Source organism: Oryctolagus cuniculus, chromosome 1 (genome assembly GCF_051225735.1).
Source record: "Oryctolagus cuniculus isolate XC-2025 breed Fujian yellow rabbit chromosome 1, ASM5122573v1, whole genome shotgun sequence".
NCBI classification, from domain to species: Eukaryota; Metazoa; Chordata; class Mammalia; order Lagomorpha; family Leporidae; genus Oryctolagus; species Oryctolagus cuniculus.
In genome coordinates this window covers 141,067,425-141,094,518 of record NC_142867.1, presented here as the reverse complement: position 1 = coordinate 141,094,518, position 27,094 = coordinate 141,067,425, and the positions used below count along the sequence as shown (strand labels likewise).

The window sequence follows — 27,094 nt, the reverse complement described above, 5'->3', positions numbered from 1 at the left end:
GTTGGGCTTCTAAGACTTTTAATACAAGAGAAAAGGTATCAAGAAAGACAAACATGGAGGCAGAAGGTCAGATGCAGGTGTTATACCCTTTGGGGTGAGAAATATAAAGGACTAGATTCTTCAATGTGACAAAATAAAATTTTCTCTTTGAAATGTTAGGATGATGTGAAAAGTAAGAGTGAGTGTAACTACTATAAGATGGATTATTGGGATGAATTCTAGAATTTCTTTGCCTGTTCATTTAGTTGATCTTGGGAATCTGATTTTACCATTTTTCGTCATTTTATTAAGTTACTTGAATTGGTACTTAGGAAGTCTTTGTGTGGAAGTGAAGCAAAACAAAACCAAAGGAGGGGGAAAAATGTTCCACACACTCCAATAATGCTTATAAAAAATGATTAGGAGCAGGCATTATGGTACAGTAGGTTAAGCCACCCCTTGGGGCCCCTCTATTCCATATCCGAGTGCCAATTTAAGTCCTAGCTACTCCACTTCTGATTTAGCTTCCTTGTAATTCATCCTGCAAAGCAGCAGATAACGTCTCAAGTATTTGAGTACCTGCCAACCATGTGGGAGACCCAGATGTGATTCCTGGCTCCTAGCTTCATCCTGAGCCAAGCCTTGTCTGGTGCCAACATTCGCATGCAAGTTTTCCTGATGGAAAGCATGCCCTGCAACACAGAGGAAGTACAGCACATATAATACTAATTCCTACTGTAGTTTAACATGTAGGAGTAATCACAGTACATCCTACTGGTCCCAAAGGCCTCATCCATGGAGTTACAGTTTTCCTTCTCTGAACCCCATTAGCTAAATTTAGGCATCCTCTACCCACAAAGGAACTGGTAAGGTGCTAACTTGGGCACTAGATGCAATACAGCCATACAAATTTGAGTGTTTTCCTTCCCCGAAGGTCTCCAGAATACTTATGTGCCAACAGCCTCCTTCTCAGTCTCCACTGGAGACAGGGAAACCTCTTTCTCCTTAAAAGAGCTTTGGTTGGGATACAGAGTTGTCAAGAGGTGAGGAAGCAGTGACTTCATGTTACTAAACAAGGCACTCCAAGCTGCATGGCAGCTGCTCACCATCAGCCAAAACCAAACGCCCAGCATTTAGGTTGATATATGTCCTGTATCAGGTGGTGCTGTTTATTTCATTACATTGAAAGATGTCTTTCATATGGTTTCTCGAATGATCTTTGATGGACTCTGACTCTAACCTTCTGATTAGGTTTGTGTCCTCTGGCTTACATAAGTCGAGACAAGAGTTTTCTGCTTTCCTTGCAAAGGGATATGAAATTATGTGTGAAAACAAACAGATCTGAACGTGTACAAGACCGACAGAATATAAGCTTAATTTTTGCTCACAAAATGTTCAACTGATAAAGTTTCCTTTATCTTGTCATGTGCCACATGAAGGCACGCCACCCAAGATTGTTACGAAAGTCATATACATTTTATTCTGATAGGTTCCTGGTAATCTTTTATTTGTCAGTTTGGGATGTGACATACATCATAGGTACGCACATTCCATTACCTAGTCACAAAGCCCCATTTTCACAAAAGGGAGAGTGGGAAATTAAGACTAGATAAGTGCTAAAAAAAATAAAGTTGTTACTGGTGAATACATTATCATGTTGTGTGGTGTGTAAGTTATCTAATGGGGTGTGACTTTATTTAGGACTTTCCATACTCCTTTGAAAGAAACAGGAGTCTGTGTGAAAACTCAGATGTACTCTGAGGGTTTGCCTTTTTGACAAATTCTTCCTATTTTTAGGTTCAAATGATTTTTTTTTCCTGTGTGAAATCTCTGAAGCACTGTGGGGGTTGACTTCTTAGACTATTTACTTAATAGTCACTAATTTAACTAGTTTTCCCCAACAGTATTCTGAGTCAAATGGGGTTGTCCCTTTGTCAGAAAGATTTTCCACATCATTACATCATTAGGGTGTTAACCCTCCTTGAATTCTCTGGTATACAGTTGACTTCTCGTACAATTCCCCATATTCATTACATTCATAAGATTTCTCTCCACTGTGAGTTCTCTGATGTATTCTGAGGTTTGACTTCTGGCCAAAAGTTTTCCCACATTTATTACACTGGAAGGGTTTCTCCCCAGTATGAATTCTCTGGTGGTCACTAAGGATTGCTTTCCGGACAAATTTTTTCCCACATTCATTACATTTAAATGGTTTTTCTCCAGTGTGAATTCTCTGGTGCACTCTCAGGGTTGATGTCCGGGCAAAAGTTTTCCCACATTCATTACATTTAAATGGTTTCTCTCCTGTGTGAGTTTTCTGATGTTGAATGAGATGGTCTTTTCGCCAAAAGGACTTTTCACATGTATTACATTGATAAGTTTTCTCTCCACTATGAGTTCTTTGATGTATTCTTAGGTTTGACTTCTGGCCAAAAGTTTTTCCACACTCATTACATTGAAAAGATTTCTCCCCTGTGTGAATTCTATGATGATCTCTGAGGGTTGACTTTTGAACAAAAGTTTTCCCACATTCACTACATTCATAGGGCTTTTCTCCTGTGTGAATCCGCTGATGCCCCCTGAGCGTTGATTTTTGGACAAATGTTTTCCCACATTCATTACATTTATAGGGTTTCTCTGCTGTGTGAATTCTGTGATGTGTACTGAGGTGTGATTTCTGGGAGAAAGTTTTTCCACAATCATGACATTCAAATGGTTTCTCTCCTGTGTGAGTTCTCTGATGCTGAACGAGGTGTCCTTTCTGAAAGAAGGACTTCCCACATTCATTACAGTTATAGGGCTTTATCGCAGAGTGAGTTCTCTGGCGCGTTTTGTGAGTCGGTACCTGCCAGGATTTCTTATTTTCATGACACTGAAAGGACTTATCCCTGGTTTGTGTTCTGTCATTACATATTAATGGAGTATCTTCTGTGATAGTTCTCTGTGGTTGAGGAAGGAATGACTTCCTGTTGAAATTATTCTCATGTGTATTACATTCATAATGTAGAACAGTCTTAAATTCATTGTATTTTTCCATAGCTGATTTTTCAAAGAAGGATTTCCCATACTGGTTAAGATGAGAGTGTTTTCCCCCTGTGCCAGTTCTTTGGTGGTCAATGACAGTTGCGTTATCACAGTTTTTCCCAAATTCAGCATCTTTACAGGATTTTTCTTCTGTGTGAAAACTCTTACGAGCAATGCAGTCAGTCCTGCCACATAAAGACTTTCTAATTTCATTACACTCAAAAACTTGTTCCAATGTTTGAAAAGTTTGATGCTCCGGAAGGTTTTTCTTATAACTGAGGGCTTTCATATTTTTATTATATTCATAAAATTTCTCTCTAGTTTGTGTTCTGTCACACTTAATTTTAAAAGGTAAATTCTCACATATATTAGGATAATCTGCTTTTTTTCTTAAATAGTTTCTATTATTAATGACAAATTCAGAAGTATTTTGCAAATTCACTTGCCATGAGTCACATTTGCAGGACATTTTTGCTGAAGAAATAGAAGCTGTGCTCAGATTAAATGGTTTGCCCAAAGCTTCCTCTTCTTCTCTTGTCGATGTTTTATTGCTGATGACCTCTATTTTCCGCCAGTTTTCATGCCCGATTTTCTCATTCTTGGTCAGGTCATCATCATTGTAGTCTTCTAAAACTGAGAAAAATTGAAAATATCTCATGAACCTTTTATCTGTAGTAGGGCTTAAAATATAGCTTATATTGCACTTCATTCTTTGGTTTATTAAGTTTAAATAATTCACTTACGTACATACGAATATGTATGTCTTTGACCCCCCTACTTGGAAACTGGTTATAAATATATATCTGTAGTTGCCATGGTGAAAAGTAAGATTTTTCCCAATTGAGTGGACAAGAAAGAAAAGGAAATAAAAATTAGAGCTTTATAGGGATGGTTATTTCAAGGAGCAACAAAATGAGAGAAATGAGTGAATACATTGAAGACTGTAAACTTTAGAGTAACAAGAAAAATTAGGAGAGAACAGCACTCATGAAACATACCTAACACAAAAAGCAAAGTAGAGTCAAAGTCTGATATTTTCTAGACTATCTGGTAAAATATTCAATTGCCTATGTTCTTCTAATTGATACCCTTCAATTCCATCAATTATAAAACAGCAACTTAATTTTATAAAAACACCAACTTCCTCAATGATTAAATGAAGAAATCTGTACCTCCACTTTTCATCCTTACAACTATGATCCACGGAAATACAAGTGCTGATGAAAATAAAATACATTATTACAACTGAGATACACTGCTCCATTCTGGCTGTCCTATCTTTGATATATTCTTTTTATTTTATTTTATTTTATTTTTTTTTATTTTTTGACAGAGTGGACAGTGAGAGAGAGAGACAGAGAGAAAGGTCCTCCTTTGCCGTTTGTTCACCCTCCAATGGCCGCCGCGGCCGGCGCGCTGCGGCCGGCGCACCGCGCTGATCCGATGGCAGGAGCCAGGAGCCAGGTGCTTTTCCTGGTCTCCCATGGGGTGCAGGGCCCAAGTACCTGGGCCATCCTCCACTGCACTCCCTGGCCACAGCAGAGAGCTGGCCTGGAAGAGGGGCAACCGGGACAGAATCCGGCGCCCCGACCGGGACTAGAACCTGGTGTGCCGGCGCCGCTAGGCGGAGGATTAGCCTAGTGAACCGTGGCGCCGGCCCTATCTTTGATATATTCTATTACAGCTGAAAAATAAGTGAACCTAGGGGCCAGTGCTATGGTATAGTGGGTTAAGCCTCTGCCTGCAGTGCCAGTGTCCCATATGGGCACTGGTTCTGAGTCTGGGATGCTCTACTACCAATCCAGTTCCCTGCTACTGTGCCTGGAAAAGCAGCAGAAGATGGCTCAAGTGCTTGGGCCTCTGCACCAGTGTGGGAGACCTGGAGGAAGCTCCTGGCTCTTGGCTTTGGCCTGGCACAGCCCTGGCTGTTGTAGTCATTTGGGCAGTGAATTAGCAGATGGAGACTTCTCTTTCTCTCTGCCTCTTCCTCTCTGTAACTTTCTTTTTCAAATAAATTAAAAAAAAAAATCTCAAAAAAAAAAAAAAAGTGAACCTAATCAGCCCACCCTGTGTTCCGTATTTCAATCTGAAATGAGCAGTATAAATTTAAAAGTGGCATCATGGAAGTTCTTACTGTAAAGGTGGCATTTATAAAGGGTCTGATTCATTCCTTATGTCTTCTAAATGTCTATTTTTGATAAGTTATATTGAAAATATCACACACCACTTCACCTTTGGCTTTTTTTTTTTTTTTTTAAACCTTATGATTTATTTGAAAGGCAGAGTTACAGAGAGAAAGAGAAATCTTCCATTTGCTGGTTCACTCCCCAAATGTTCACAATGGCTAGGCCAGGCCAAAGCCAGGAAACAGGAGCTTCATTCGGGTCTCCTACTGGCATTCAGGGGCCCAAGAACTTGGGCCATTTTCTACTGCTTTCCCAGGTGCATTAGCCGGGAACTGGATTGGAAGTGGAGTAGCTGGAACTTGAACTGGCACCCATATGGGATGCCTATATCGTAGGAGGTGGCTTATCCTCCTGTGCCACAATACCAGCCCCTCCATTGACTCTCAATATTTGGTTAAGCATACAACAATATATATCTGCATAAAAAGTTTTTAGATGCAAGTTAACAGAAATGAATGAACACTCATGGAATTAGAAAGCATTTCGGGGCTGGTGCTGTAGTGCAGCAGGTTAACGCCCTGGCCTGAAAAACCAGTATCCCATATGGGTGCCGGTTCTAGTCCTGCCTGCTCCTCTTCCAATCCAGCTCTCTGCTGGGGTCTGGGAAAGCAGTATAAGATGGCCCAAGTCCTTGGGTTCTTGCACCCACGTGGGAGACCCAGAAGAAGCTCCTGGCTTCAGATCGGCGCAGCTCGGGCAGTTGTAGCCATCTGGGGAGTGAACCAACGGAAGGAAGACCTTTCCTCTGCCTCTCCTCTCTCTGTGTAACTCTGACTTTCAAATAAATAGATAAATAAAAAAAAAAAAAAAAAAAAAAAAAAAAGAAACCATTTCAAGAAACAGAACACAAGTGGTTGTATGAAAATCCCTATTTATCTGTGCCTGTTCTTCATGCTCAAGAGTTACTGGTCTCCTGATATTTATGTAATTATTTCCTTGACTTTCATTACAGATTTACCACCAATATGTAAATTCCTAAACATATAGTTGAGTTTTGCCTCTTTTTGACCTTTATAGAAGTATAATCATATATATGTGTATGTGTGTGTGTGTGCACGTGTGTGTGTGTATGTTCCTTTTCCTTAGTGCTATAATTGTAATCACTTGTACAAGTTCTTATGTGGCTGTATAATTCTCTCTCTTTTTTTTTTTTTTTTTTTTTTTGACAGGCAGAGTGGACAGTGAGAGAGAGAGACAGAGAGAAAGGTCTTCCTTTACCGTTGGTTCACCCTCCAATGGCCACCGCGGCCAGCGCGCTGCGGCCGGCGCACCGTGCTGATCCGATGGCAGGAGCCAGGAGCCAGGTGCTTTTCCTGGTCTCCCATGGGGTGCAGGGCCCAAGCACCTGGGCCATCCTCCACTGCACTCCCTGGCCACAGCAGAGAGCTGGCCTGGAAGAGGGGCAACCGGGACAGAATCCGGCGCCCCGACCGGGACTAGAATCTGGTGTGCCGGCGCTGCTAGGCGGAGGATTAGCCTAGTGAGCCGCGGCGTCGGCCTGTATAATTCTCTCTTAAGGCTATAACTTTTCTCCATTCTACTGCTGATAAGCTCAGTAGTTGGCAAATATAAACATTATTGCAGTTAATGTTCTCTTATACATTCTAGAGAACACCATTTTGTTGTAAGGTAAACTGTTAGGAGAGGGATTACTTGACTACCATGTATACAAACCTTTATCTTGATTAGACAACACCCTTCTGATTTCACAGTGGTTTTACTGCCAATTACTGGATAAGCGTATCTAATATTCCACATCCACACTAGAACCTGGAATTGCCAGATCTGTTATTCTTACATACTATCTATTATTCCACGTTACACCTCACTTAATATTTTATTTTTGTGCTCCATCTAAAAATAATGAGAGGAAGCTGGCTCTGTGGTGCAGTAGGTTAATCTACTCCCTGCAGCACTGGCATCCCATATGAACATTTGTTCTAGTCCCAGCTGTTCCTCTTCCGGTCCAGCTCTCTACTATGGCCTGAGAAAGCAGTAGAAGATGGCCTAAGCACTTGGACCCCTGTACCTGCATGGGAGACCGTAAGAAGCTCCTAGCTCCTGGCTTTGGATCGGCCCAACTCCGGCCACTGTGGCCATTTAGGGGATGAACCAGCTGAAGGAAGACTTTTCTCTCTGTCTCTCCCTCTCACTGTGTGTAACTTCACCTCTCAAATAAATAAAAAAAAAAAAATGAGATTGAACACATTTTTAAAGATTTACTGGCCATTTTGAGTGTTCATGGTCAAAATCTTTTCTGCAGTTTTCAGTTAGATTGCCTATCTCTCACATTGCCTTGTGGAAGTTCTTTATATTTTCTGGAAGTTTAGCCTTTCTAGGTTACTAGTACCAAATAAATATTTTGCTACTCTGTGGCTGGTCTTTTCATCCTTTCATCATTATCTCCTATCAACAAAGTTTTAAATTAAAACAAAAAATTTTTTTAGCTAATTTATTTGCAACGCAGAGATATAGAGACAGGTAGAGATCTCCCATGTCCTGGTTTACTCCCTACATGGTCACAAGAGCTGGGGTTGAGCCAGGCCAAAGTCAGGATCTGGGAACTCAGCTATTGAAGCCATCACCTGCTGCCTCCCATGGTGCATATATCAGGAAGCTAGAACCAGGAGCAGAGCTGGACCTTGAACTTGGGCACTGAGATATGGGACGCAGGAGTCCCAAATGGTATTTTTTTTTTTTTTTATTTGACAGGTAGAGTTATAGATAGTGAGAGAGAGACAGAGAGAAAGGTCTTCCTTCCGTTGGTTCACCCCCAAATGGCCACCACAGTTGGTGCTGTACCAACCCGAAGCCAGGAGCCAGGTGCTTCTTCCTGGTCTCCCATGCAGGTGCAGGCACCCAAGCACCTGGGCCATCCTCCACTGCCTTCCCAGGCCACAGCAGAGAGCTGGACTGGAAGAGGAGCAACCAGGACCAGAACCCAGAGCCCATATGGGATGCCGGCGCCACAGTGGAGGATTAGCCAAGTGAGCCACAGCGCCAGCCCCCCCAAATGGTATCTTAACTGCGGTGCTAAATACCCACCCCCCTCAACAGCCCTGACCCCCCAAAGTTGTTAATTTTATTGGAGTGAGGTTTATTAATTGTTACCTTTGACCAGTGCTTTTTCTGTCACTGGGCTTTCTAAGAAAAGTATTGCAATACAAAGGTGTACACATCTAAACCGATCTTCAAGAGTCTAACTACCACTACAAAACTGGGTCTGCTAGTGGCCAATAACTCACCTGGGAGATCCTGGCTTGAGAAGTCCCCCTCTGAGAACCACGCCTCTTCTCCTTGCTCCAATTTGAAGATCACCTCTGGTTTGAAAATGCAGTAACCTGGAAATAGGGAACAAATGAGGACTAAGGCCTGACAGATGGGCTTTTGGTCCGCGAGAGTGGAAGAAAACGCATCAGGAACAGCGCCCTGAAGGCCTCGGGTGCATTCGTCACTGAGCGTTGGTGACACATTCTTGCTAGCCCTGAAAAGGTCATCACTTCAGACTCTTGAAGGAAAAGCCTAAATAACATCAAACGTTAACTTCCTGTGCATTAAAAACGGAATGCTTTCTATACGGAGTTACGTGGGCAAGTCAGGCTCACGAGCTCACCCAGTGAGACGAGGTGGCTGTAGTTCTCCAGCATCACGTCTCTGTACAGGGTCCTCTGAGCAGGGCTCACGTGCTGCCACTCCTCCGGGGTGAACTCCACACTCACGTCCTTGAATGACACTGATGCCTGGAACAGCACATTTCGGTTCAATCTGAGGGCTTCACAATCACATGACACAGAAACTGCCCATGAAAACAATACTTGTCATGTTTATTAAAAAGAGCTTAAAACAGATACAAAGGATGTCTATTTTGGATCTAATATTACCATATACTTTGATGCTCAATTAGTAAAAATGTGGATAGGATAATTAATGTTATATGTATTTATGAGTTATATATATGTACTAGCAATAGATATATCAGTAAAACTTTTTAAAAAATTCTTATTTTTCCTAAAAAACTTGTTATAGTTCTTATTCTGCATCCAACAGACTATTTTGGGTATACTCTAGTCATCAGTAAATTATGGCTTGTGGGCCAAATCTGGCTTGCTGATTTTTTAATGAATAAAGTTTCCTTGGAATATGCAATCATTTTGCATTGCCTACAGCTGCTTTTATGTTGAAATAACAGTACTGAGAAATTCTCTCAAACATGTTACAACTGTCAAATCTGAAAATATTTACTGCCTGATTTGTTACAAAAAAAATGTTGCCAACTCTTGACTAAACAATCCAACTACAAGACTGATAACATGAGAATAACATGGAAGACATATTTCACATACAGGGATATAGCTAAGCTGAAGGTAAAAGAATGGAAATATATAACCGGTTATATTAATATCAAAAACATTAATTTATGATAAAAAAGAACCATGAGAGAAAATGAGAAATAATGTATAAGAATAAAATGATCCTGGGCCCAGCGCCGTGGCTCACTTGGTTAATCCTCCGCCTGTGGTGCCAGCATCCCATATGGGTGCTGGGTTCTGGTCCCGGTTGCTCCTCTTCTGGTCCAGCTCTCTGCTGTGGCCCGGGAGGGCAGTGGAGCATGGCCCAGGTGCTTGAGCCCCTGCACCTGCATGGGAGACCAGGAGGAAGCACCTGGCTCCTGGCTTTGGATTGGCGTAGCTATGGCCATAGCAGCCATTTAGGGGGTGAGCCAACAGAGGGAAGACCTTTCTCTCTGTCTCTCTCTCTGTCTTAACTCTATCAAAAAAAAAAAAAAAAAAAGAATAAAATGATCCTTTCAATAGACATTTTAAAAACTAATCTCATAGCTTAGCTTCTAAATACAATCAGAAAGGGTTAGGATTAGGATTCTTTTTATGAATCAATAATAAGTATGCATCTTTTTTTAAAAAAAAGATTTATTTATTTATTTGAAAGTCAGAGTTACACAGAGAGAGGAGAGGCAGAGAGAGAGAGAGAGAGGTCCTCCATCACTGGTCCACTCCCCAGCTGGCTGCAATGGCTAGAGCTGTGCCGACCCAAAGGCAGGAGCCAGCCCCTCATTGTTTTTTTGTAAAGGAAAATGAAACAAATCAGTATCTTTAAAAATATTTATTTATTTATTTATTTGAAGAGTAGAGTGTTAGAGTGAAAGCTAGATATCCTTCCATCTGCTGGCTCACTCCAAGAGAGGCAGAGACACAGAGAGAGATAAGCTTCAACCTGCTGGTTCACTCCCCAGATGGCTGCAATGGCTGGAGCTGTTTCAGGCTAAGATAGTTGTCCAGAGTTTCTTCCAGGTCTCCCACACAGGCAGCAGGGCTCAAGTACTTGTTCCGCCCTCTGCTGCTTTCCCAGGCACATTAGCAGGGAGCTGGATGGGAGGTGAGGCAGCCAGGACTTGAAGCAGTGCTCTTATATATGGTGCCTGCATTGTAGGAGGCAGCTTCGCTCACTCTGTCACAACTCGTCCTCAATAGCAGCACCCATTTTTTTTTAAAGATTTATTTATTTGAAAGACAGAGTTACAAAGAGGCAAAGGCAGAGACAGAGAGGTCTTCCATTGCTGGTTTACTCCCCAAATGACTGCAACAGCCAGAGCTGGGTGGATCCAAAGTCAGGAGTCTGGAGCTCTTCCAGGTCTTCCATATTGGGTGCAGAGGCCCAAAGACTTGGGAAATCTTTTGTTGCTTTCCCAGGCAATTAGCAAGGAGATGGATCAGATGTGGAGCACTGGGACTCGAACTGGCACCCATATGGGATGCTGGCACTGCAGGTGGTGGCTTTACCTGCTACACCACAGCGCTGGCCCTGCAGTATCTTTTTTTTTTTTTTTTTTTTTTTTAAAGATTTATTTCTTTGAAAAGCAGAGTTACAGAGAGGGAGAGACAGACACAGAGACACAGAGAGAGAAAGATCTTCCATTCGCTGGTTCACTCCTCAAATGGCCACAATGGCTGGAGTTGGGCTGATCCAAAGCTAGGAGCCGGGAGCTTCTTTTGGGTCTCCCATGCAGGTGCAGCAGCCCAAGGGCTTGGGCCATCTTCTACTGCTTTCCCAGGCCACAGTAGAGAGCTGGATCAGAAGTGGGGCAGCCGGGACTTGAACCAGCACCCATATGGGATCCTTGCTCTGCAGGCAGCAGCTTTACCCACTATGCCACAGCGCTGGCCTGATGCCGCATCCTTTTTTTTTTTTTTAAGACTAATTATTTATTTGAAAGTCAGAGTTACACAGAGAGAGAAGGAGAGGCAGAGAGAGAGAGGTCCCCCATCGCTGGTCCACTCCCCAACTGGCCACAACAGCCAGAGCTGAGCCGATCCAAAGGCAGGAGCCAGGAGCCAGGAGCTTCCTCCAGGTCTTTGCACAAGGGTGCAGGGGCCCAAGGACTTGGGCCATCATCCACCGCCTTCCCAGGCCATAGCAGAAAGCTGGATCGGAAGTGGAGCAGTTGGGACTCAAACCAGTGACCATATGGGACACCGGCACTGCAGGTGCTGGCCCCTGCAGTAACTTTTTAATAAGCAAAATTTTATTGGAACACAGCCATATTTATTGCTTCTGTATGATCTCTGCTCTAGCTATAGATCCATTGATTTCACATTTACCAGAAAAGTTTTCTGACCACTGATTTAGTTGGCTTAAATGGCATCAATAATCATGCTAACATATTTGGTAAGCTCTGTATAAAGTCATTTTCTGATGTACTTTGCATATTAAAGATATAAGGAAACACATTATATCTCACCCAATTGGAAAAAGTAACAATATATAATGTACCTCTGGATGTTAGCACAGTGAAATAGGGACCTGAAAAGAGCAATACTAACATTTTTACAAGAAGAAAGCTTGGAAAATTGAAAATTAATGTCTTTTTTTGTATCGTCAGATGAGAGAAGAGTACCCGCACAGAGAATTAGGACATGCTCATTTGCTTAGTGATACAGAGGCTACCAGACTCCATACAAGAACAGGAAGTCAGCTAAGGTGAGTGTGTTGAGTCCATGGGGCCACACAGGATCAAAGGAGAATCAAAAGAGAAATTGGAAATACATTGAGACTACTGAAAATGAACGTGCAAAGTACTGAAATTTAGGGAATGTAGTTAGAACAGTGCTTAGAGTGAAATGTATTGCTGAAACACCTATTTAAAAAAGGAAATCTCAGGGCCAGTGCTATGGCGCAGAGGGTTAAAGCCCTGGTCTGCAGTGCTGGCAGCCCATATGGGCACCGGGTCGAGTCCTGGCTGCTCCACTTCCCATCCAGCTCTCTGCTATGGCCTGGGAAAGCAGTAGAAGATGCCCCAAGTCCCACGTGGGAGACCCGGAAGAAGCTCCTGGCTCCTGGCTTCGCAGAAGCTCAGCTCTGGCCATTGCAGCCAACTGGGGAGTGAACCAGCGGATGGAAGACCTCTCTCTCTCTCTCTCTCTGCCTCTCCTTCTCTCATTGTATAACTCTGACTTTCAAGTAAATAAATAAATCTTTTTTTTTCTTTTAAAAAGGAAATCTCAGAATAACCTAACCATATACCTTAAAGAACTAAATGAAGATGGGGACAATTCTATTAACCATACAGAAATAAAAGGGACAAGAGAATACAGTGTAGAGTTTTACACCAACAAATTAGATAACCTAGATGAAAGAGAGTCAATAATCAAAATCCTCCCAAGAAGAATGCCCAACAGCAGCTGGCATCATTGATGAATTCTAACATTCAAAGAAGAATGACCTGCCGGCGCCATGGCTCACTAGGCTAATCCTCCGCCTTGCGGCGCCGGCACACCGGTTCTAGTCCCAGTTGGGGCGCCGGATTCTGTCCCGGTTGCCCCTTTTCCAGGCCAGCTCTCTGCTGTGGCCCGGGAGTGCAGTGGAGGATGGCCCAAGTACTTGGGCCCTGCACCCCATGGGAGACCAGGATAAGCACCTGGCTCCCGCCATTGGATTAGCGCGATGCGCCGGTCGCAGCACGCCAGCCATGGTGGCCATTGGAGGGTGAACCAACAGCAAAAGGAAGACCTTTCTCTCTGTCTCTCTCTCTCTCACTGTCCACTCTGCCTGTCAAAAAATAAATAAATAAATAAATAAATAAAGAAGAATGACCTCCAATCTTTCTCTAAATATTCTAAAAACAGAAGAGGGCACACCCCCTAATTCAATCTACACGCTATTTTGAATTAAAACAAGACAAAGAAATATCACACACACACACACACACACACTATAGATCAATACAGGTGAAAAGTCCTCAACAAGTACTACCAAGCTAAATCTAGCAGCATACGCAAAGGATGGCAGGGGCCAGCGCTGAGATACAGTGGGTAAAGCCACTGCCTTTGACGCCAGCATCCCATATGGGCGCTGGTTCAAGTTACAGCTGCTTCATTTCCCATCCAGCTCCCCGCTGATGTGCCTGGGAAAGCAGTGGAGGATGGTCCAAGTGCTTGGGCCCCTGCACCCACATGGGAGACTCGAAAGAAGCTCCTGGCTCCTGGTTCCGGACTGCCCCAGCTCCAGCCATTGTGGCCATTTGGGGAGTGAACCAGTAAGAACTGTCTGTCTCTCTCTAACTCTGCCTTTCAAATAAATAAATAAACCTTTAAAAAAAAGATGGAAGTTCCCAATTTATGATGTTTTGACACATGATTTTTGAAATTCATAATGGTTTGAAAATGATACACACTCAATTGAAACCACAGTTTATTATAAAATAGATGTATTTGATGATTTTGCACAGGGTATAAGAAGTGTTCTGAGTATGTTTAAGGTACACTAGGCAAAACTATGATGTTTGGTAAATTAAATGTACTGAATTTACTTTCATCTTAAAATGATAGAGATATATTGATTTCCAATGGGTTTTTTAGGATATAATCCCATCCTACGTTGAAGAGCATCTGTATATACCATAACAGAGTACAATTTATTCCAGGAATGAAGGATCGCATGCAAAGAGAAGATCAATCAATGTAATATATAACATTAATAGAATTAAAGAAACCAAATGATCATCTTAACTGATTCAGAAAAAGCATTTGACAAAATCCAACACCCTTTCAGAATAAAAACAGCATAATAGAAATAGAATAGAAGGAAACTGTGGCATAATAGGGTAAGCCGCCGCCTGCGGCACTGACATTCTATAGGGGCACTGGTTTGAGTCCCAGTTGCTCCACTTCTGATCAACCTCCATGCTAACGTGACTGGGAAAGCAGTAAAAGATGGCCCTAGCATTCAGGCCCCTGCCACGCATGTGGGAGATCTGGATGAAGCTCCTGAACTAGTGGATGGGAGACCTCTTTCTCTGTAACTCTTTCAAGTACATACATACATAAATAAATGTTAAAAAATAAAAACCACCACCCAAACCTTTATCAGTTGATAGGATTGTTCATAAAAATGGAGTTTTATTGAGCTATAAAAAGGAATGATGTACAGGTGCATACTGTAACATGGATGAACTTTGAATAGGCAAATTTATAGAGACAGAATGTAGTTAAGCAGTTGATCAGGACTTGGGTCAGCAATGTTGGGATAGGTGGGTGATAGATAATGAAATAGAGTTTCTTTTTGAAGTGATGAGAATATTCTTTTTTAAAAATATTTTTATTTATTTATTTGACAGGTAGAGTTACAGACAATGAGAGAGAGAGACAAAGAGAAAGGTATTCCTCCCGTTGGTTCACCCCCCAAAATGGCCACAGCAGCCGGAGCTACGCCGATCCGAAGCCAGGAGCCAGGTGCTTCCTCCTGGTCTCCCATGTGGGTGCAGGGCCCAAGGACTTGGGCCATCCTCCACTGCCTTCCCGGGGCCACAGCAGAGAACTGGACTGGAAGAGGAGCAACTGGGACTAGAACCAGCGCCCATACGGGGTGCCGGCGCTGCAGGTGGAGGATTAACCTAGTGCGCCACGGCACCAGCCCTGAGAATATTCTAAAATTGTGGCAATGACTGTACAATTCTATGAACATATTAAGAAATGAATTGTATACTTTTCTGTAAAGATTAATTTTACTTATTAGAGAGAGAGAGAGAGGGAAGGAGAGGGAGAAAATGAATCAATCTTCCATCTACCAGTTCATTCCCCAAAAGGCTGCAATGGCCAGAGCTGGGTCAGACCAAAGCCAGGAGCTTGGAACTCTCCCCAGGTCTCCCCTCTAGAAAGCAGGGGCTCAGGCACTTAGGCCACCTTCTGCTGCTTTCTCAAGCATATTAGCAGCAAGCTGGACAGGAAGCAGAGCAGCCAGGACTCCAACTAGTGCTCATATAAGATGCCAGTGTCATAACCCACTGTGTCATGATACCGGCCCTGAATTGTACACTTAAAATGTGCAAATTACATGGGATATGAATTATATTTCCATAAAACTGTTACAAGAATCACAACACTAGAAATTAAAGAAATTTAATTCACAAGTAAAAAATAACTACAAGATACTCTCTAAGATTCCATTACCTCTAGGCCGGCGCCGTAGCTCAATAGGCTAATCCTCCACCTTGCGGCGCCGGCACACCGGGTTCTAGTCCCGGTCGGGGTGCCGGATTCTGTCCCGGTTGCCCCTCTTCCAGGCCAGCTCTCTGCTGTGGCCAGGGAGTGCAGTGGAGGATGGCCCAGGTGCTTGGGCCCTGCACCCCATGGGAGACCAGGAAAAGCACCTGGATCCTGGCTCCTGCCATCGGATCAGCGCGGTGCGCCGGCTGCAGCGGCGGCCATTGGAGGGTGAACCAACGGCAAAAGGAAGACCTTTCTCTCTGTCTCTCTCTCACTGTCCACTCTGCCTGTCAAAAAAATAAAAAAAAAAAAAAAAAAAAAAAAAAAATAAAAAAAAAAGATTCCATTACCTCATGAAATCTTAAACTCTTTCATAGAACAGAAAATAAGTAATTGTTTTCTCACTCATTTTATGAGAACATAATGTTGATGTCAAAATGTGACAAGATATTATATAACAGGAAATGTACAGGTCAATATTTCTTTATCAATGTAGATACAAAAATATTAATAGAAGTATCAACCAACTAAATCCAGAAATATACTAAAGGGATGACATTGCATCACCAGGTGGGAATTATCCCAGGAATATATGATTGGTAAGACACTAATAAGTCTGTCAATATAATTTACCCTTTAACAGAATAAAGGAATAAAATTATATGATTATCTCACTATATACAGGAAAAGCAGTTGGCAAAATTTAGTATGTATATGTAATAAAAACTCTTAAGACATTAAAAACAGCAGTGGAAGTTCCTTATTCTAACAAATAGCATGTAGGAAAAATCTTACACTTAGAATTCATTGGGGGCCAGCATAACTCACTGGGCCACCAGAATGGCCTGGCCTATTCATTTTCAATCATTTTCTCTCTCACTGTCTGTAACTCTACCTGTCAAATAAATAAATAAATATTTCTTAAATTTAATAAATCATGTTTCAAGATCATAATGATAATGCCCTACACTGTGACAGAAATTTGATTAGTTTAGCCTCATCCACTTGGAATTAGCTTTTGTGAATGGTAAAAGGTGAGTGTCAGGACTCCTATTTTCATGGATGCTCTGTTACTCTCATGCCATTGTTGAAAAGACCATTCTCTGTCCACTGAGTTTTTGTAGTGGTCTCTGTTTACAATTAAGTGTGTGTGTGTGTGTGTGTGTGTGCATTGTGTATGCTTTTCATCTATTTTAGCTTTTTGCTTGTACTTTACTTTCCTAAATATTATGCTTTATAGTAAGTCATGAAATATAGCAGGCCTTTAAGTTATACAATAATTGAATGTTTAAGGGCCTTTGAATTTTATAGAAACTTTATGTTTCCACTGAAAATTCTGCTGGGAAGTTTCTCAGATTAGAGGTGAAGTCTTTGACATTTTTCATTAGATTTATTCAAAGATTTTTTTTTTAAAGATTCATTTATTTATTTGAAAGACAGAGTTACAGGGAGAGAAGAAGAGACAATAGAGATTTTCTATCTGCTGGCTCACTCCCCAAATGGCTTCAACAGCTAGGGCTGGGCCAGGCCAAAGCCAGGGGCCAGAAGCTTCTTCCAGGTATCCCACATGAATGCAGAGTCCTAAGTACTTGGGTCATCTTCCATTGCTTTCCCAGGTACATTAGCAAGGAGCTGGATTGGAAGTGGAGCAGCCAGGACTTGAACCAGTTCCTATTTGGGATGCTGGCATTGCCGGTGGCAGCTTAACCTGCTCCACCAAAATGCCCACCTCTATTCAAAGGTTTTTGACAGCCCTGGCTGTCATGGTCATGTGGGGAGTGAACCAGCAAGTAGATCTCTCTTCCCACACCTTCCCCCCTGCCATGTAACTTCCTTTCAATTAAATAATTCTCTAAAAAACAATGATTGGGCAAATAAAAGAATCCAAGAACATCAGCAATACATTAATGTGAAAAAGAACTAGTATGGCTAATGTTGAAAGAATCCTTACTAATCAATAACAAGAAAGAAACAATCCAACTTAAAACCCAAGAATTAATACATTCTTTACACAAAAGGAAAGGATATCCAAAGGATATCCAAAGCAACAAAGCACAAATAATGGTGCTCATTATCTTATCACAGAAAAGCAAATTAGAAATTTCTATGATGGCCGGCACCACGGTTCACTCGGCTAATCCTCCGCCTTGCGACGCCGGCACACCGGGTTCTAGTCCCCTTCGGGGCGCCGGATTCTGTCCCGGTTGCCCCTCTTCCAGGCCAGCTCTCTGCTGTGGCCAGGGAGTGCAGTGGAGGATGGCCCGAGTACTTGGGCCCTGCACCCCATGGGAGACCAGGAGAAGCACCTGGCTCCTGCCATCGGATCAGCACGGTGTGCCGGCCACAGCGCACTGGCTGTGACAGCCATTGGAGGGTGAACCAACTGCAAAAAGGAAGACCTTTCTCTCTGTCTCTCTCTCTCTCACTGTCCACTCTGCCTGTCCGAAAAAAAAAAAAAAAAAAAAAAGAAAGAAATTTCTATGAGACAACTACAGAATGACCAGAAGAGCTAAAATCAAAGACTAGTAAGATGGGGCCACAGCATAGAGGGTCAAGCCTCCGCCTTTTGCCTTGGCATCCCATATGGGTGGTGGTTTGAGTTTGGCTGCTCCATTTCCGATCCAGATCCCTGCTAATGCTCCTGGGAAAGCAGCAGAGTATGGCCTGAGTGCTTGGGCCCCTGCTCCTACCTGGGAGACCTGGAAGAAGCTCCAGGTTCCTGGTCCAGCTCCGACCACTGTAGTCATTTGGGGAATGAACAAGTGGATGGAAGACCTTTCTGTCTGTCTGTAACTCTGCCTCTCAACTAAATAAGTAAATCTTAAAAAAAAAAAAAAAAAAAAAGACTATTGAGAGGAAGTCTACTGGTGACAAATGTTACCACCAAAATACTGGTGGGTATGTACACTGATAACTACTTTGGTAAACTATTTGTAGCACCCGTTAAAGCTGAACATATTTATTATGTCAAGCAGCCATCCCATTTCTAGCTTTGTCCACACAAGAGTGATGAGAACATACCAAATGTGACACAAAGCAACATTCAGGCCAACATTGTGGCGTGGCGGGTAAAGCCACCACCTGCAGTGCCAGCATTCCATATGGGCGTCAGTTGGTGTCCTGGGTGCTCCACTTCTGATCCAGCTCCCTGCTGTGGCCTGGGAAAGAAGTAGAAGATGGCCCAAGTATTTGGGCCCCTGTACCTCCGTGGGAGACTTGAAAGGAACTCCAGGCTCCTGGCTTTGGATCAGCTCAGCTCCAGCCATTGTGGCCAATTGGGGAGTGAACCAGCAGATGGAAGATCTCTCTCTCTTCCTCTCCTTCTCTCTCTGTGTAACTCTTTCAAATAAATAAATAAATCTTTAAAAAAACAAAAAAAAAAACAAAGCAACATTCATAGAAGCTTATTCATAACATCCCTCTGATTGAAAAAACTTACTGCCAGGGGGAGAATGAGGAAGTAAATTACAGTATATTCATATATTGGAATACTGCTCAGTGGTAAAATGGAAATATTGAAACACACAGCAACAATGATGAATCTAAAATTTGCTATGTACAGAAGAGAGCGGACCTCCCTAAGGGTAAGGCTTGACAAACAGTACATGCTGCATGATTCCATTTATATGATGTTCAAAACTGAGTTTATCCTTTTTTTCCCTAACGTGCTCGTTCCTGTAGAGCAGGAGCAATGTCAATGACCTGGGAACTGGAAGGAAGGGAATTTCATGGATGGGGGAGACATTCTCCTTCTTAACGTGGCTGCTAAGTTACCAGTACACACAGGTAGAAGTCCATCCAGGTAAAAGCATACCTTACTTCTATTAAATCTGCATGTCAGTTAAACAACTAAACATATAAAAAGAAAAAAAAAACTGGTAATCTAGGATGGTAGGAACATATTTATTATACCATTTCTTCATTTCTTTCTGTTTCAAAGATTTCTTGGGGTGGGCATCTTGGCACAGTTAAGACATTGCTTGCAATATCTGCATCCCATACTGGAGTGCCAGAGCTTAAGTCCTGGCTCTGCTTCTGATTCCCCCTTCCTGCTAACGCATACCCTAGCAGGCAACAGATGATGGCTCAAGTACTTAGGTCTCTTGTCACCTATGTGGGAGACCTGCCTGGATAAAATTTCTTTTTTTTTTTTTTTTTAATTTTTATTTTTATTTTTGACAGGCAGAGTGGACAGTGAGAGAGAGAGACAGGGAGAGAAAGGTCTTCCTTTGCCGTTGGTTCACCCTCCAATGGCCGCCGCTGCAGCCGGCGCACCGCGCTGATCCGATGGCAGGAGCCAGGATCCAGGTGCTTTTCCTGGTCTCCCATGGGGTGCAGGGCCCAAGCACCTGGGCCATCCTCCACTGCACTCCCTGGCCATAGCAGAGAGCTGGCCTGGAAGAGGGGCAACCGGGACAGAATCCGGCGCCCCAACCGGGACTAGAACCCGGTGTGCTGGCGCCGCAAGGTGGAGGATTAGCCTATTGAGCCACGGCGCCGGCTAAATTTCTTTTTTTTTAAGATTAATTAATTTATTTGAAGGAGAGAGAGAGAGAGAGAGAGAGAGAATCTTCTATCTACTGGTTCACTCCCCAAATGGCCACAATGGCCAGAGCTGGGCTGGTCTGAAGCCAGGAGCCAGGAGCTTCTTTTGGATCTCTCACATGGGTGCAAGGGCACAAGCACTTAGGTCATCTTCTGTTGCTTTCCCAGGTGCTAGCTGGGAGCTGGATCAGAAGTGGGGCAGCCAGGACACAAAGTGGTACCCATATGTGACAGGGCACTGCAGGCAGCGCTTTACAGGCTACGCCACAGACTGGCCAGGGGGTTGGATTTCTGACTTCTGATTTTGATCTGGCATAGCCCCAGCTGATGTGAGCATCTTGAGACTGAACCAGTGGATGGAAGATCTGTCTTTCTCAAATAATATAAAATTTAAAACATTTCTCTCTGTCCCTTATAATAGGAGGAAATTTGAACACGGACCCTTATAGAGGAAAGATGATGTGACGATAGAGAGAACAATGACATCTGTAAGTCAAAGAGGCCTGGAACAGATCCTTGAAGGAAACTAATAGGCTGACATCTTGATCTTGAATTTCTAGCCTCCAAAGAGGTGAGAGATAAACTTCTATTGTTTAAACCACTCAGTCTGGGGCCAGCACTGTGGTGCAGCAGGTAAAGCCACCACCTGCATCCCACACGGGTGCTGGTTTGAGTCCTGGCTGCTCCATTTCTGATCCAGTTCTCTGCTATGGCCTGGGAAAGTGATAGAAGATAGTCCATCCTAAGGCAGAGTTGTGGTGCAGTGGGTTAACACCCTGGCCTGAAGTGCAGGCATCCCATAGGGGCGCGGGTTCTAGTCCTGGCTGCTCCTTTTCGGATCCAGCTCTCTGCAATGGCCTGGGAAAGCAGTAGAAGATGGCCCAAGTCCTTGGGCCTCTGCACCCGTGTAGGAGACCTGGAAGAAGCTCCTGGCTCCTGGCTTCGCATCGTCGCAGCTCCGGCCGTTGCGGCCAACTGGGGAGTGAACCATCGGATGGAAGACCTCTCTCTGCCTCTCCTCTCTCTGTGTAACTCTTTCAAATAAATAAATAAATAAATAAATCTTAAAAAAAAAAAAAAAAGATGGTTCATCCTTGGGCCCCTGCACCCATGTGCAGGACCTGGAAGAAGCTCATGGTTCCTGGCTTCGGTTTGGCCCAGCTCTAGCTGTTGCTAGCATCTGGGGAGTGAACCAGCGGATGGAAGATCTCTGCCTCTGTCTCTCTGTAACTCTTTCAAACAAATGAAAAAAGAAAAAAAAATATGCTAAACCACTCAGTCTGTGGTACTTTATTATGTCAGGCCTAATATACCTAGCCTACATTTTGCAAAGCAAAATACATGTAATACCTATCTTTATCCTCATTTTATTTCCTAAGAGGAAGTCCAAATTGTAATGGGCAAAGATTCTAATTGTATCTTATATGCTGTGATGATTTAGATGTGGGTTGTCCACACCAAAATTCATGTTAGAGATCTGGTTTCCAACAAAAGTATTAAAAGGTGGTGGAACATTTAAGAGGTGATGAGGTCACAGGGGCCCCACCCTCTAGAAGGGATTAATGTAGAACGTGGGAGAGGAATTAGTTGTCATAAAGTTAAGTGTGACACTGCTGCTCACTCTCTTGAACACATGCCCACTGCTCTCCTACCTGAGGCCTTCCACAGAAGCTGAGTAGGATCTGATGGACTTCCAGAACCATGAGCCAGACAAACCTTTCTGTATGAATTACCCAGTCTCAGATACTGTTTCAGCAACAGAAACTGGATTATGACAACTGCCTTGTTTAGTCTTCTCTAAAATGCAGTAACCCACATGCTCTGCAAGAAAAACCCCATCCAGTCTTCAGAATGTAGTGGGGATCTGTGAACAGAGAGGTGAGACACCAAGGCCTTTAACAGGAAGCAGTCTTTATTATGCCGGGATAAAGCTCAGCTGGATTTATAAGCCCTGAACAAAGAAAAGCATTTTTTTTTTAATATATACCTTTTTAGCTTCTTTGTCTCCTTTATATGGCTACATACATACCTTTGGATATTCCTTTTTTTTTTTTTTTTTTGACAGGCAGAGTGGACAGTGAGAGAGAGAGAGACAGAGAGAAAGGTCTTCCTTTTGCTGTTGGTTCACCCTCCAATGGCCGCCGTGGCCGGTGTGCTGCGGCCGACAAACTGCGCTGATCCAATGGCAGGAGCCAGGTACTTATCCTGGTCTCCCATGGGGTGCAGGGCCCAAGCACTTGGGCCATCCTCCACTGCACTCCCTGGCCACAGCAGAGAGCTGGCCTGGAAGAGGGGCAACTGGGACAGAATCCGGCGCCCTGACCGGGACTAGAACCTGGTGTGCCGGCGCCGCAAGGCGGAGGATTAGCCTATTGAGCCGTGGCGCCGGCACCTTTGGATATTCTAATGCTACTTGGCAGCTATAGATAAGAGATTGTGCATGCATACATAGTGTTGATAATATTTAACTTGTTTTCCTTAGCACACCTACTATTTCCTGCCCCCCCCCCCCCCCCCGAGCTGTACGCTGTCCAGCATCGCTGGCACCATCAATCTGTGCTGACAGGCAGGTAGAGAAATAGTTACAAGCAGAAGGAAGGGGCTGCATCCCATCCTAGGACAGGCCCTTTCCTCCTTTATTTCAGGAAGGTCCCTGTCACAAGAACTGACATGATCCTTTTCTACTCTCAATCAGCCAATCTGTTCTTGCTTTCACAAACTGTCTACTCGATTCTCTGTTTAGTTACCTGAAAAACTTGGAACTTAGACCTCTACTTTCAGTGTGAAAAAGTGGAATCATTGTACTGTATTTAATTCAGGGCTGTTATTCGAAATAGTTTCTGTCACATTAAGACCAACAGTTATTTTTCCTGAATTCAATCAGTTTATATTCCACAAGGACTCAATTTGGTTTAAGCTTTTTCTTTTCTTTTTTTTATTTGACAGGCAGAGTTAGATAGTGAGAGAGAAAGAGACAGAGAGAAAGGTCTTCCTTCCGTTGGTTCGTCCCCCGAATGGCTGCCACGGCCGGCAGTGCACCGATCCAAAGCCAGGAGCCAGGTGCTTCTCCTGGTCTCCCATGCAGGTGCAGGGACCAAGCACTTGGGCCATCCTCCACTGCACTCCCTGGCCACAGCAGAGAGCTGGCCTGGAAGAGGGGCAACCGGCACTAGAACCCGGCGCCCATATGGGATGCCGGCGCCGCAGGTGGAAGATTAACCAAGTGAACCACAGTGCCGGCCCCGGTTTAAGCTTTTTTTAAAAATGCAAATTTAAATGATACTGTGTATCTGACCATCTGCCATGGCTTTCAGAAAGGTGAGAGTGACAAATGCAGCACCATGTTGGAAAATCTGTGATCTCTAAGGACCTGCATCTTCCCACATCCCAGCTCTGCTGTGCTATTCACAATGCTTTTGTATTTTTTCAAATTTTATTCAAGTTATACAAATTTCATGTGTTTCCACAATGCTTTTCTAAGTCTTCCTTCTTTTCTATTTGTATTTCTACTTTTCCATAGTATGTTATGGACCCTTAAACACTTATAAAAGTCCATGGTTAAAAAAAAAAAAAAGGTGTTAGTAACTCACCTGAGATACCTTCATTTTCTTCTGTTTAGATAAGAATGTGGAGAACTGTGAAGGACAAGCTAGGGGTAAGGAAAAAGTCATGAGAGGTATGGACAGCCACTCTATTTACCTGCCTAAAATCTCATATTACCAGCTGGGGAAATGGTCTCCCCATTGAAAAATGTTTCTTTGAGCCTAGCGGAGGGGTAGGAAGCACCATGAGGAGACAATATCTCCTAGATATATGCATTTCTAATCCTAGGGTACTTCAAAAAGTTTGTGGAAAATGTAAGTAAGGACATGAATTAATTTTAGTGCAAAATTTGTTTTTGTGCAATCTTTTTCTTAACACATGAAAAATGCATATTTTGAGAAAAATATGCATGATTAAAATTTTTTTGCATTAAAATAAACTCAGAATTTCAATTCAGTTTTTGAAATACCTTCAACATGTATCACATGGATATAATCTTGGTGTTTTCATTGGTGATTATAAATTATTTTTCATTATTTATGTAAATATAGGTCTTCTCTAATAATGAAAAAATTAGAACAGAGCACCCATCTCAATAATCTATATTATTTATACCAACAGGAAAATCAACAGAAAACTGAAAAAGATGATATCTTAGAGACAGAATGTTTTCTATTCTTGTGTTCTAAGTTGGCGCAGTGTCTCAAAAAGACTTAGGGTGCCCCTCATGTGACAGCATGAACAGCAGTGTGCTCTGCTCTCGCTCTGTCCTGGGGACCATGGACACATCATTCATCTCAGAATCAGTACTGCTTTAAGGTTTCGAGAGTGAGAAACAGAAATATGCTCCTGTACTATCATTCTGTGATTCTACATGTGCAGTAAAGAGGACGCCTCAGCACGCAGTCACCCATCCTCTCAAGCCTCACTCACCTTTCGCAAGCTGGTCCACCGCCACACAGTCTGGGATGGCTTCTGGATGTGGCGACATCATCAAGTCTGGCTCCGTCTGGACAAGGGGAGTAAGAATTACTTCAGGCGAAGCAAGTCAGGACCCGGTCTCTTTCTGGTTCTTCCTGTGTTCTGAAGCTCCTGGCAGGTCTCTATAAGAGGTTATTCTTCCAGGGAGGACTCCTGCCCTGGGGCTCCCCCTCTTCCTGCCAGAAAAGGAGCTGTTTCGCTCCAGAGAAGATGGGATTTAGGCCTGGGAAACAAATTCAATTTGAAACTGTCATGGAAAGTGGAATTCTCTACCTCACCCCTGGTGACATTTTGAACTGGATTTTTTTTTTTTTTTTAATGTTCGGGGCTGCCATGTGCATCCTAGGATGTCTAGGAACATTCCCAAACACTCCTTAGACACTAGTGTATCTTTTTTCTTCCAAGTGTGAGAACCAAAAATGTTTCCAGACATTTCCAAAGTTCAGGGGAGCAAAAGCACCACTGACAAAAGGCCTTAAACCTGATTCTTCTGGAATCGGTAAACTGCCGTCCATTACCGTGCCCGCTAGTCACATCTGACAGCTGAGCACCTGAAATCTGGCTGGTGTCATGTGTTGAAATACCATTCTGAATACACTGAAAACCAGAATACGTCCTTGAAATAATTTCATTTTTATTTTAGTCTTTCTTGTGGCTGGCTGCTAGAGCATTTGAAACAAATGTGGCCCACTTTGGCTCTGTTTTGGACAGACCTGTCCTAAAATATCAGACTGTGTCTGCTGAAGACAGCTGCAGATGAGCTCGGCGCCTCGGTCTTACAGAACTAATACACCTGCCACAGAGCTGAGATTCGGAACACACGGACTGCAGACAGTCCTTCGGACGCGGGGCCAAGTCACTTACCTTGTGTGTGGCGAAGTCTGCAAGGAGGAGTTAGGTAGGCAGGATATCAGAAATGGCTTGATTTTCAGAGTAAAGCTTCTCCGTGTTCGCATCCTAGCCCTTCCATACTATAGAACTATCATCTTACCCCCCGTTCTTCTCTCACAATGGTAAGACAGACACATAAATATGGTGCTTGTCTGAATCAAAGGAACGGAACGAAGCATGTCTTCCAAACACAACGGGAGTGGCCATTCATGGACTGCTCATTTATAGTACCTGGCTACTGCTTCCACAAGTGGCAACGCACGAAATACTCTCTACTGACGTCCTCACTGTCGGATGACAACTCTCAGCTATGCCCAAGCGGCAGAGTCAGCAAGCAACCGCCTCCTCCCGGCGCCCGAGCTGGGGGCCTCAGCATGCCCCCGCGGGGCCCCGCGCCCTCCGTGGCGGATCCACGGCTACCACCACAAAGGCGCATGAGTCCGCGGCCTCGGGTAAGGGATATCTAAGGCCCGCCCCCATAACTTAGCCCCTACCGGGCACCTTCCAAACGGAGCGAGGCCATCAGCGCCCAAGAGCCCGCCTCTACGAGTCTCTGGTTAGGTGGGAAACCCAGGCCTGGCCCGGGGCTCCGGGTCCTGTCAGAGGAGGGGGCGTTCCCGCCCCAAGGACACAAGCCCAACCCCCTGAGATGGTCCGCGGTCCGCAGGGAGCCCCAGCCACCCGGAGTCCTCACCTCAGGTGCGAATCCTCCGCCCCAAACTGTAAGAGGGCGGAATCAGGGAGGCGGGGCCGAGCGCACATGCGCAGGAGAACGCGGGGCTCATGCGTTCCCAGGATGCTGAGCGAAAATCCGTGCACGTCAAGACTACATTTCCCACAGCGCACCGCGGCCTCTCGCCTTGCTGTTCGTTTTGGGCTGGTCAGGGAGTTACTGACTATTCATTAACAGGGTGGGCTCTCGTATGACGTAACAGCACATTTACGGTTCGGTCTTTGATTTGTCCCTGCGAAAGCCTTGGGGAACATTTGGGGAGCAGTGCGTATGGACAGGACACGTCGTGAGTTCTGCCAATCGTGGAAACATTGGGGTTATGAAGATTACTTTTTAGAAGTGTGTATTAATGTGTTTAAGATTTCAAAGTAACAGTTGCAACAGGGAAACACAGCAAAACGTTAGGAATTTCGACTTCAGCTATGGAAATTTTTTTGCGCATTTCTGTGTGTTTGAAATTTTTAAAATTGTATAAAGGGAAGCATTTGGACTGTCTTCCTAAGTGTGCTTTTAAACTCAGATCTATCGAGAAAAGTAAAGAAATATATATGTCAGCAGCTCTTGTGAGTAAAAACAAACACTAAAAATGGAGTGCATTGTTACCATAAAAGAATAGTACCTGTGATCCTCAAAGTTTACCTCTTGGGGAAAAAACTGAAAAAGCAAATAAACAATACCTAAAAGTCCATAGCATCCCAAATCAAACGATTACG

General features: G+C 43.7%; 1 protein-coding gene across 14 annotated transcripts; it reads right to left on the bottom strand.

The window, feature by feature from the left end:
• Positions 1 to 1,436: 1,436 nt before the first annotated feature.
• ZNF510 (zinc finger protein 510) lies at positions 1,437 to 26,660 on the bottom strand. 14 transcript variants are annotated; one of them, XM_070049533.2, is made up of 7 exons: positions 26,343 to 26,660; positions 24,710 to 24,980; positions 23,824 to 23,882; positions 18,892 to 19,027; positions 8,803 to 8,929; positions 8,435 to 8,530; positions 1,437 to 3,636 (listed from the first exon to the last, which is right to left on the bottom strand). In XM_070049533.2, exons 4-7 carry the CDS (start codon positions 18,952 to 18,954, stop codon positions 1,943 to 1,945), a joined length of 1,980 nt encoding a protein of 659 aa, XP_069905634.1. In that variant the 5' UTR covers positions 18,955 to 19,027; positions 23,824 to 23,882; positions 24,710 to 24,980; positions 26,343 to 26,660; the 3' UTR covers positions 1,437 to 1,942. The 14 variants fall into 14 exon arrangements, with proteins under 14 accessions (XP_069905634.1, XP_069905641.1, XP_069905651.1 ...); XM_070049540.2 differs by having other exon boundaries at positions 24,710 to 24,785; XM_070049550.2 differs by lacking the exon at positions 18,892 to 19,027 and adding an exon at positions 21,886 to 22,097 and having other exon boundaries at positions 26,343 to 26,658.
• Positions 26,661 to 27,094: the final 434 nt, after the last annotated feature.